We start from the raw sequence: 12040 nt of genomic DNA, 5'->3' as shown, positions 1-12040 counted from the left end.
CTGGTGGTTCACTGTGAGTATAGGATATGACACACAGTATACTTCAGAGATATCATTCATATATAGAGATAGCGGGGGTAGCATAAATCCACAAATACAGCAATTTAACTCAAAATTTGACCACATTTATGTACTATGTGCAGCAGAGCAAAATATGTCTATCAGTTACAGCTTATAAAAATAAGAACAATCTAAGGGGGGAGGGTGAGTGAAGAGAGTTCAGAGTGTCGACAGCTGAGGGGCAGAAGCTGTTCCTGTGTCTTGAGGTCCTAGTGGAGATGGACCGAAACCTCCACCTGAAGAGAGCCAACTGAAGAAGTGGTGGCCAGAGTGGGAGGGATCGTTGGCTAAACTAATGCTTTGGAGTACAGTCTGGTGTTGTAGAGGAGGTCCAGAGGGGGATGTGATTTCCCAATGATCCTCTCTGATGATCTGATGACCCTCTAGTTTGTGTCTGTCGCTGGCTGTAGAGCCGGCATAGCAGACCAGGATGGAAGAACAGAGGACCGATGCAGTTGTGGCGGAGTAGAAGCTCTTTGGAAGTTTCTGGGCCAAACCAAACTTCTTCATTTGGCGTAGGAAGAATAGCCTCTGCTCAGCTTTCCTCTGGGTGGAGGCCATGTTGGCCTTCCAGGTCAGGTCGTTGGAGATGGTTGTGCCCAAGAGGCAGACAAAGGTGGGGTGACTTGCTTCCTAAAGTCGACGATCATCTCATCGGTTTTTGCAGTGTTGAGGACAAGCCCATTCTCCCTACAACAGTAGCAAATTCTGTCAACCTGGTGGTGGTGCTCCTACTCACCATTTCTGGTGATGAGGCCAACTATGGCGGTGTCGTAAGCAAATCTTATTACTTTGACAGAGTTTGCAGTGGATTTGTATTTGTTTGTATATAGGGAGAATAGGAACGGTGACAGGACAGGACAGCCTTGAGGGGCTTCTGTGTTGGTGGTCCTTGGTTGTGAGAGGATAGCGCCTAGCTTGAGGACCAGGGATCTGTTTGTGAGGAAGTCCATGATCCACAGGTGTAGGGTAGGGTGGACTTTGAGTGCAGCAAGGTTCTCCAGAAGTATTTTGGGGCTGATGGTGTTAAATGGCAAGCTAAAGTCCAGTAGGTGGGCAGCATGCATAGTACTCGATTTGTTAAAAAATAATGGTTATTCACACTTTAGGACACTTTTAAAAAAGAGCGCACACGGAATTGGAGCAAAGTTGCTTAGCTGATGGGAGTAACGGCATTTCTCTGCTCACAGGCCGGTCCAGACGGGATCCTGAAGCTGAACAGCTCCGCCCTCAATAACGAATTCTTCACATCGGCGTCCCAGAGCTGGAAAGAGCGATTGGCGGAAGGTAAGCTGGCTGTTATAACCACAGCGAGGGGGGCTTGTAAGAGAAGGAAGGGAGTGTCTGATTGCTGCAAAGGAAGTTTTTTAGGAAATGTTAAGGTTCCCACTAAGATTCCAATGTCTTCTCTGGTCGATCAGATCTGGTACCATTGGTGGTGCTTTCGACAACAAATGATCAATTTATCATTCATTGGCTGCAGTTCCCAGCCTGCTGGCTGCTCCCGTTGATCTGCCAGGTGTTTTGCTTCTGTCCTGTGCAGGAGTTCAGGTCCTCTTTAATGTGTTGGTAGTGCGTTAGTATGCAAAAGTACGCATTTTTGTTTCTCCATAGCAGTGCATTGTGGAAAAGTTTTCAGTTAAAATGCATACAGTAGGAGCTAAGCCACAGGAAACCATGGACATTACTTTGAAATTGCAGGGCTGCCAGGAAACGTAATGTTTAAAAGGAACTAAGTATGGCAGCCTCAATAATCTACTCACTTCAGTTTTCCTTTAAAGGGAACCTAAACTGAGAGGGATATGGATGTTTCCTTTTAAACAATACCAGTTGCCTGGCAGTCCTGCTGATCTCTTTAGCTGCAGTAGTGGTTGAATCACAGACCTGAAACAAGCATGCAGCTAATCTAGTCTGACTTCAGTCAGAGCACCTGATCTGCATGCTTGTTGAGGGGCTGTGGCTAAAAGTATTAGAGACACAGGATCAGCAGGAGAGTCAGGCAACTGGTATTATTTTAAAAAGAAAAATCCATATCCTTCTCAGTTTAGGTTCCCTTTCAGCTCGCAAGCTGGGAAGTGTGACACAATTGTTGACTTGACTGTTAATGTCACTGCTAAGTAAAGATTATACAAAAGAGAAAAAAATTAGTTCCGAACATACAAAGAAGTCACGGGAACCATTCAAACATACACTGAGGAATGAAAATACAGACACACCACACATTTCCTCTTCCTGTGACCAGATTCCAATGTCAGAGATTTCAAATGTGAATTTAGAAGCTTGCAGACCACAAAAAAGGGGGGACCTTCTTTATATCTTTACATAATTTCAATGCAGGTACACTTTAATAATAACTAGTAAGGTGGCCATTAACAATACACTAATGGGTGACAACTCACTAATTAATCAAATCAGATTGATGGGATCCATCCAAAAAACAGATCAATGCCATTAATCTGATCGCTTTGCTTAGCAGATTTTCGGCCATCTGTGGGCACAACCGATAATTTCCAATCCATCATATCGATGGTTTGGAAACGATCACTTGTCAGTGGGATTGAATCATTAAAGAGAGACTGAAGCGAGTATAAAACTCGCTTCAGCTCTTATATATAGCAGGGGCATGTGTGCCCCTGCTAAACCGCCGCTATCCCGCCGCACAATGGGCGTCACTTACCCCCCAAATCCCCTCGTGGAGTCCCGGGGATCACTTCCTGATTGAGGCAGGGCTAATGCACGCAGCCCTGCCTCACACGCGTCTGTCAGCGCGTATCTCCGCCTCTCCCCGCCCCTCTCAGTCTTCCTTCACTGAGAGGGGCGGGGGAGAGGCAGCGATGCGCCGCTGATAGACGGCGCTGTGAGGCAGGGCTGCAGCCATTAGCCCTGCCTCAAGAGCAGCAAAATCTACCACCAAGTTGGTCGTAGATTTTGCAGGGGTGGGTTTGGGGGATCAGGGACCCCCGTTTAGCCGCGGGATGGCGGCGTTTTAGCAGGGGCACACATGCCCCTGCTATATATAAGCTCTGAAGCGAGATTTATTCTCGCTTCAGAGTCTCTTTAAAGAGAGAACTTGAACTGAAAAGTCAAACTAACCATACGCAGGCCATTACCCCATAACAGCCTCCTGGTCAGCACACTGTTAAACTGTAATATCGCCCACTTGAGCCATAGGGAAACATGGACATTACCTTGCACATTCAATTGTAACTGACAGCTGCTGATATATAACTGACAGCAACTGGTATATTTCAGTTCTGACAGAATCTTGTCAGAACTGGAAGGGATCGCTGTAAGAAGAAAATGGTGAGCTTCTGAGAGGAACTGACTCTGAGGTTAGTGTGTAATATTCATTTGCAGCTACGTCATGTGGTTATTTTAAATAATTTTACTCGCTTCAGGTTCCCTTTAAAGGACAACTGAAGCGAGAGGGATATGGAGGCTGCCATATTTATTTCCTTTTAAACAATACCAGTTGCCTGGCAGCCCTTCTGATCTATTTGGCTACAGTAGTGTCTGAAACCAGCATGCAGCTAATCTTGTCAGATGTGACAGTAATGTCAGAAACACCTGATCTGCTGCATGCTTGTTCAGGGGCTATGGGTAAAAGTATTAGAGGCAGAGGATCAGCAGGACAGCCAGGCAACTATTATTGCTTAAAGTTGACCTGAACTCAGAACTTCCTCTCTGCTCCAAAAAATAAGCAACAGCATAAAAACCTTTAAAGAAAAACATTTCTTTGTTGCCGCTGATACAAATCCTGCAATAAATCTGCAGTGTGACTACTTCCTGCTTTCATGGAAGCAGACATAGGGTTAACATCCTGTGTTTACAAATTAGCTGCTCTGCCTTGGCAGAGGAGATTCCTGAGCTGACACAGCTGAGAGATCAAATTACACTTGTGCTTAGTCACAGATGAGGGGGAGTTAGACAGGCATTTCTCTATGTTTTACTTTCCTGTCCTGTGCAAGAGTTCAGATCCGCTATAAAAGGAAATCAATATGGCAGCCTCCATATATACCTCTGACTTCAGTTATCCTTAAATGGCCACCGTTAGGAATACTTTCCGACAGTCTGAGGAATGCTTCTCATTATCAGCGGGCAGATCAGTCATATACAATTGTGTCTCTATCACAGGTGAATTCACCCCGGAGATGCAGCTGAGGATCCGGCAAGAGATTGAGAAGGAGAAGAAGGTGGAGACATGGAAGGAGAAGTTTTATGAGAGCTACTATGGAGAGAAGTAAGAGCGCACAACGTAACACACATCTCAGATCCTGTCACGCCACTTCCTATATGTTCCTGCACAGCCAGAAATATAACAGCACAGTAAACAGCATGGGAGTGGGAGTTAGGCCAAAGGGTGGGTCACACAGCTGCCGGTTGGGCCTAGCAGGGAGGGATTCAGGGCGGGGAGGTGGAGAAATTACCATACAGATGTCTCAAGGTTCTAGATTGTCTGGGCTGTTGGACATGACCACCAGTTGTGCTACACATCACCAATGGCTGTACCACAGATGTTTGGAACGTGTGTTAACGCGCTAGTGTGCATTAAAGAGTAACTGTCGGGCATAAAATCAAAAATCAATTCTTTATTTTTATCGGGTAAACAAGTAATAAAGATGCTATCCAGGCAATCCAAAAGTTAAAATCACTATTACTTTTTTTCTCCATAAACCATCTTTCCCCAGTTACCGTGGCTCTTATTTGGAACATCTGCCACACAAAGGAAGTTGCAGAGCATGCTGGGTTGTCCTTTTTTGCTTCTCTACTTCCCCCTCAGACTTAACTAATGTAGCCTGATTGGCTAAAGCCTCTCTCCCTCCTGTTTTCCCCTCCCACACCTCTGTTCCTCTCTGATTGACCAATATTTCTCATGCTTCTCAAGCTACAGAGTCATACAATGACAATGCAGTTTCTATTGCAGAGCTGAGCTGGAGTGTCTGAAGACTCTGTGTTTCCATTAACCGTCCTCCTCCCAGAGTAAGGGAGGAAATGACATCAGTATTGGCTTCAGTCAGATGGTATTAAGATGGCAACTGCCTGAAACAGAATACTCTTTATTTACTATATAAAAGTCACTGAAATCAAAACGTGGACAGTGAAAAACATGTTATGCACATAGAGCAAGTATTTATCTACACATATAAGTGTTTGTTTGTTTTTTTGAGATAGTATAGCTAACAGCTCCTCTTTAAAGTGAACCAGAGACGAAGCGCCCTCATGTATTTTACCATATATATCAGTGGGAACGTTAGAGAAAACACCTACCCTACTGTCTGTTTCATCCTCACTGCTAAAAGTGTCTGTTATCAGCTGTGATAAGAATCCCAGACTGAGCATTCAGTCAGGCTTTGCTGGGAATGATTATAGCTGAGTCATTATAGCAGAGCCACAAGGGGGCAGGCTTGGGCTTGAAAAAACACCAGAGAAGACAGACTCAGCTATAATCATTCCATAGCAAAGCCAGACTGAATGCTCAGTCGGGGATTCTTATCAGAGGTGATAACAGTCAGATTAAACAGAGAACAATGAAACAAAGAGCAGATTAGGTGTTTACTGTCATTTTCCCACTGATTTATAAGGTAAAATACAAGAGGGTGCTTCATCTCTAGTTCTCTTTAACACCTATGAATTGTAAAGTGCAGGGCTGGATTTCTGGCAAGGCCACATAGGCCATGGCCTAGGGCACCAGAAATTTAGGGGCGGCTCAGTGAGGGGCAGTAAAGCTGTTTTATGCAGCCATCCCTATCTACAAGGACAGCTTTAACCTTTGAACTCTCTGTCCTGTACTTGTGTCATCCCTGCAAGTCGTGTAAGCGCTATCCTGCAGGTACACATCAGCCTAACTCACATGGAGACACAATGGGTCCATCATTAATGAGATGGCAAACATAACATAAAAGTTGTTAAGGAAAACATAACTTATAATCTATACGCATATTACTGAAATAGCTATTGTCTGTGACATCCAATGATAGAAAGTAAGTAGATTTCTCATTGGGGCACACAGAGACAACAACCATACAGATGGTATACTGTAGTTGGCCTTGGGTGGTAAAAAGTACAAATCCGGCCCTGGTAAAGTGTGCTTTTAATGATGAAGGCCTCTTTTAATGTTTTTTTTCTCTCTTCTAGTTCTGGTGTGAGCATGGAGGAGTTTAGTGAGATGATGACAGAAGATGGTGACCATAGAGACACTATAACTTTGTCTGAAGACCGCACTACCCCCACACCTACTGAGAAGGTGGCCAAGGCCTCCAACAAGATGTCCAGGGAAGACCACCCGGTCGTGAAGAAGGAGGAACACAACAGTCCTAAGAAACCTCAAGTAGTTGAGGTTACAGAAGCCATATCACATCCAGAGAAAACGGACACTGGTGCCGCTGTCAAAACAGAACCTGTAAAAAAGACAGAGGCAATTGTAGAGAAGAAAGCCGATAGCCATGCAGTGGACAAGTCTAAAATAAAGACCATGGCTTCACCAGCCTGTGAGGCTAAAACTGCAGAGCCTACAAGCCATATATACACGAGCCCCAGCAAACCAAAGAGCCCTACCCTCGTACAATCACCCCAAACACCTGCCAGCAGGGAGGACACTCCGCGAGACTCCAGCGAGGCCGAGACCCCAGAGACATCACCAGAGAAGGTGGAGGCCAACCTCACCAGCGGGGCCAAGAGACGACTGGACGTTGGTGAAGAGAGCTTGTCCAGCCCTGAGAAGAGTCCCCGTCTGGCAGGACCGAGCCATTCTCCGCAGCCATTTCGTGCCTTATGTAAACCCCGGACGGAAGCAGCTCAACAAACACCCGATCAGAAAGTTCCACCTCTTAAGGTAAATGACGTTCACTCAATTGTGAGGCCCTCTCTACAATCCACCTTCATCAAAACTGAAAGTAAACCAGAGACATCAAATTATAAAGATTTGAAACTTACCCAGGGCTTCCTCCAGCCCCATAAGCACGTGTGAGTCCCTCACTGTCCTCCCGCGGTCTGCTGTTCAGCCGCAATCAGCCCAGGTAACTGGCTCAGTCACATCAGTCCGGGGCTACTGCACATGGGTGGGAGGGCCGCGCATGCGCAGAAAACACAGACCCGGACCCGACTGAGCCTGTTACCGGGACTGATCGCGGCTGAACGTCAGACCGCAGGAAAACCGCGAGGGACTCACACGTGCTTATGGGGCTGGAGGAGGCCCCGGGTAAGTATCAAATCTTTATCATTTGGTGTCTCTGGTTTACTTTAAAGTAAGTCGAGCAGCATTTTAGCCCCCCAGGGTCATTTAATAGCACATTAAAATGCATGATAATAATGTGACTCATTGCTAAAAAAAAATCCATTCTACCTGTTCTTTTTACATTTAAATGTTTGTTAGAGGCTTTTAGTACTCTACTTTGATCGCCTGCTGTCCCTAGAAATAGCAAGCGGATAGGACTGCTGTAATTAGCAGTAGCAATGGGCAAACAGAAGCTTTCATCAGCAGGGGGTGGGGAGATAGAACAATGTACTTCAAACAGTTAGAGAAGTCACACTTGATTACATTCACACCTCCCCCTGGATAAATAAGGGCAAAGGGAGGGGGGAAATGGCAGCTCCTATAGCTATTAGAAACCAGGACAAATTGCAGGGGGAAAAGAGCTGTTTGGATCCCTTTAAAGTGTATCTCCAACTATTTTTCAGTTGATTAATATTAAAATGACCTTTCAGGCTTAGTTTGCAGCCAACCATGATTTTCATTTTTAGATATGCTATTTGTGGACACACCCCATATCTTTATTTTAGCGTCTTTGTTTCCCTGTGGAAGGAGTCCTTTATTCATGCAGATCAGTATACGCACAGCTTCAGAGAGTTTATTATGGCAAATGTCAGCTCACAGCCTATGTGCAGACACGCCCAGTTCAGTTTCAGCTAGGTCTGAGAAAAGGAAAAAGTAAGTAATGGAGAGCAAAACATGAGGAAATGTTTCCAAAGCTGATGCTTATTTTTTATCAGAACCGGAGCTTTACCTCAAAGGGAACTTTCATCAAATCCAAACATTGCAAGCTAAACAAACATATTGAAAAGAAGCAATTAAAGGTGTTTACACACATCCAATTTTGATTGGCCAATTTTCCTATTACCACATAGTATGAGAGCTTACCTATACGATCTGCTCATAGTATTCAAAATCTGTCCCTTTACTACATGGAGGTGGTAAAATTGGGCAATGATTGACCAATCAAAATTGGATGTGTGTATGTAACCTAACTGAGTTCTTTGTTTTTTTTATGACATGCAGATTTTTACATTGATCAGTGAACCATACAATGTCATACAGGATGGAGGAGGCGTCTCTTCCCTCACCTCTCGTCACTGTTTACTGTAGAAACCGCAGTATAAAAAGTCAGTTTATTTACATTAAAAGCTATTATGTATTTATATAGCACTGACATCTCCAGCAGCACATTACAGAGTACATGGTCATGTCACTGACAGTCCTCAGAGGAGCTCACACTCTAATCCTACCATAGTCATAGCCTAATGTCCTCCCATATTATTATTATGTATTTATATAACACTGACATCTCCTGCAGCACATTACAGAGTACATAGTCATGTCGCTGACTGTCCTCAGAGGAGCTCACAATCTAATCCTACCATAGTCATAGTCTGATGTCCTACCATATTATTATTATGTATTTATATAGCACTGACATCTTCTGCAGCACATTACAAAGTACATAGTCATGTCACTGACTGTCCTCAGAGGAGCTCACAATCTAATCCTACCATAGTCATAGCCTAATGTCCTCCCATATTATTATTATGTATTTATATAACACTGACATCTCCTGCAGCACATTACAGAGTACATAGTCATGTCACTGACTGTCCTCAGAGGAGCTCACAATCTAATCCTACCATAGTCATAGTCTAATGTCCCACCATATTATTATTATGTATTTATATAGCACTGACATCTCCTGCAGCACATTACAGAGTACATAGTCATGTCACTGACTGTCCTCAGAGGAGCTCACAATCTAATCCTACCATAGTCATAGTCTGATGTCCTACCATATTATTATTATGTATTTATATAGCACTGACATCTTCTGCAGCACTGTACAGAGTACATAGTCATGTCACTGACTGTCCTCAGAGGAGCTCACAATGTAATCCTACCATAGTCATAGTCTAATGTCCTACCATATTATTATTATTATTATTATTATTATGTATTTATATAGCACTGACATCTCCTGCAGCACATTACAGAGTACATAGTCACATCACTGACTGTCCTCAGAGGAGCTCACACTCTAATCCTACAATAGTCATACGCTAATGTCCTACCATATTATTATTATTATTATTATTATTATTATGTCTTAATATAGCCGTGACATCTTCTGCAGCACTGTACAGAGTGCATAGTCACATCACTGACTGTCCTCAGAGGAGCTCACACTCTAATCCTACCATAGTCATAGTCTAATATCCTACCATATAATTATTATGTATTTACATAGCCGGGACATCTTCTGCAGCACTGTACAGAGTACATAGTCATGTCACTGACTGTCCTCAGAGGAGCTCACACTCTAATCCTCCCATAGTCATAGTCTAATGTCCTACCTTATTATTATTATGTATTTATATAGCACAGACATCTTCTGCAGCACTTTACAGAGTACATAGTCATGTCAGTGTCTGTCCTCAGAGGAGCTCGCAATCTAATCCTACCATAGTCATAGTCTAACGTCCTCCAATATTATTATTACTGCCATCTTCTGCTTACATTACGGAATACATAGTCATGTCACTGACTGTCCTCATAAGAGCTCACAATCTAATCCTACCATAGTCATAGTCTAATGTTCTACCATATTATTACTATGTATTTATATAGCACTGACATCTTCTGCAGCACATTACAGAGTACATAGTCATGTCACTGACTGTCATCAGAGGAGCTCACAAAGACAACCAAAATGTAATCTTTGCAATATAAGCTGAACAGAGGCGCCAATAGAATAAAAACAGTAATTAAAACGTTAAAAGTTCGCTGAGGAGGCTAGGGTGGCTCCGCCCCCTCCAAGCAGACACAGAAAACTGCGCAATGTAAAGAGAACAAATTTATTGGTACACTCCAGGGTAATAATATACAACGCGTTTCGCGGGTATAGGCCCGCTTCCTCAGGCAGTAGAAGTTGGAGTACACTGTTCTCTTTACATTGCGCAGTTTTCTGTGTCTGCTTGGAGGGGGCGGAGCCACCCTAGCCTCCTCAGCGAACTTTTAACGTTTTAATTACTGTTTTTATTCTATTGGCGCCTCTGTTCAGCTTATATTGCACTTTACATCCACCCTTGGTGGAGGGGGATACCCCTTTTTCTCATCTACAGAGAGCGACTTTTTAATCCTGAGTGGGGACAGGTCAAACTCCTCACCTGCTTATACAGTGGTTACCTGGAGGTAACCCTGGTTTGTGAGTATTATTTTACTCTTAAATAGTTTATCAATTGTCAATACTTACTTCACCATATTGGGCTCTCGGTTCTCTCTTCCTTCGCAAAATGTAATCTTTGACAAAACTATTATTAGTGAAAATGGTAAAACCATGCCGCCCATTTACACTGTAGCAACAACTAATCCGCGTCTGGAATCTTCACAGTGTAAAATGCCCACCACAGATCACTTAAAGAGAACCTGTACTGAGTAAAAATATTTAAACTAAACACATGAGGTAGCTTCAAATGAACATTACATAGTTACCTTGCCATCAGTTCCTCTCAGAAGCTCACCATTTTCTTCTGACAATAATCGCTTCCAGTTCTGACAATATTTTGTCAGATCTGAAATCTATCAGTTGCTGTCAATAAAATGTCAGTTGCTGTCAGTTATAGCTGAGAGGAAAACTGATGTACCAGGAAATGTCCATGTTTCCCTATGGCTCAAGTGGGCGATGTTACAGTTTAGCTGTGTGCTTGCCAGAAAGCTGTTATGGGTAATGGCCATTTTCAAAATGGAGGATGGAAAATTCCCTTGATCACAGTGGACAAACAGGACGCGGGACAGGAGAAGGACACTGAGGAGTAGACTACATGGAAGGTAAGTATGACTTGTGTATGCTTATTTTGACTTTTAATATTCAGTTCAGGTTTTCTTTAAAGTCGTACCCCAGTCCAATGACCAGAAGGACAAGTTCTTAATCACATATGGGGCAATACACGTCACACTTATGTCCAGCTCCTGGAAGCTGATCACAGCAGTGGCCCAGTGGGCATATAATAGATATCCAAATACGTGTGCTTCTAAGTGCAGCATTTTAGTAAATGAAAACTTTTCTTCTGACACCCAAGACAAGATGGCATAAAAGAAAACTTCCCACCATGGTTCTGTAGCCATGGAATGCATTATGGATCCATACAGAGCATAAAACTGATCATTAGATCACAAGGGACAATGCTGCCTCCTTGTGGCAAAAGATGGCAAGGCAAGAAAATGTATGATAATACATGTAATTATCTTTACATCTTTGGTTACATTTTTACCAGACCTCCTAAGTGAGAACCTAAAAGGACAGTCAGACCAATTGTTTGGGAAATGATCCAGTAATAGTGAAGCTTGAAAAGTGACATCAGACCGAGTCATCTGGTTTCAGAAGCGTCAGTTGCTGCTTACAGTGACACTGAAGTGAAAAAAAAATGTATGATGTAATGAATTCTATGTGTAGTACTGATAATTAAAGGGGCACTATGGCGAAAAATTGTAAAATTTAAAATATGTGCAAAGAGACAAATAAGAAGCACGTTTTTTTTTCAGAGTAAAATGAGCCATAAATTACTTTTCTCCTTTGTTGCCGTCACTTACAGTAGGTAGTAGAAATCTGACAGAAGTGACAGGTTTTGGACTAGTCCATCTCTTCATAGGGGATTCTCAGCAAGGCTTTTATTCTTTATAAAGATATTCCCTAAAAAGGATTTAAACAATGATGCTGAC

General features: G+C 43.2%; 1 protein-coding gene across 1 annotated transcript in view; it reads left to right on the top strand.

Annotated features, from left to right (window-relative positions):
• The window catches only part of ASXL2 (ASXL transcriptional regulator 2), a 141627-nt gene that overhangs the window by 122302 nt on the left and 7285 nt on the right, over positions 1-12040 (top strand). The window contains exons 9-11 of the mRNA XM_068279915.1: positions 1251-1347; positions 4195-4300; positions 6196-6892. Coding sequence (XP_068136016.1) covers positions 1251-1347; positions 4195-4300; positions 6196-6892 — 900 coding nt within the window. The remainder of the gene's footprint in view (positions 1-1250; positions 1348-4194; positions 4301-6195; positions 6893-12040) is intronic.

This window comes from Hyperolius riggenbachi, chromosome 4 (genome assembly GCF_040937935.1).
Source record: "Hyperolius riggenbachi isolate aHypRig1 chromosome 4, aHypRig1.pri, whole genome shotgun sequence".
NCBI lineage: Eukaryota > Metazoa > Chordata > Amphibia > Anura > Hyperoliidae > Hyperolius > Hyperolius riggenbachi.
This window is presented reverse-complemented; position numbering and strand designations above follow the sequence as displayed.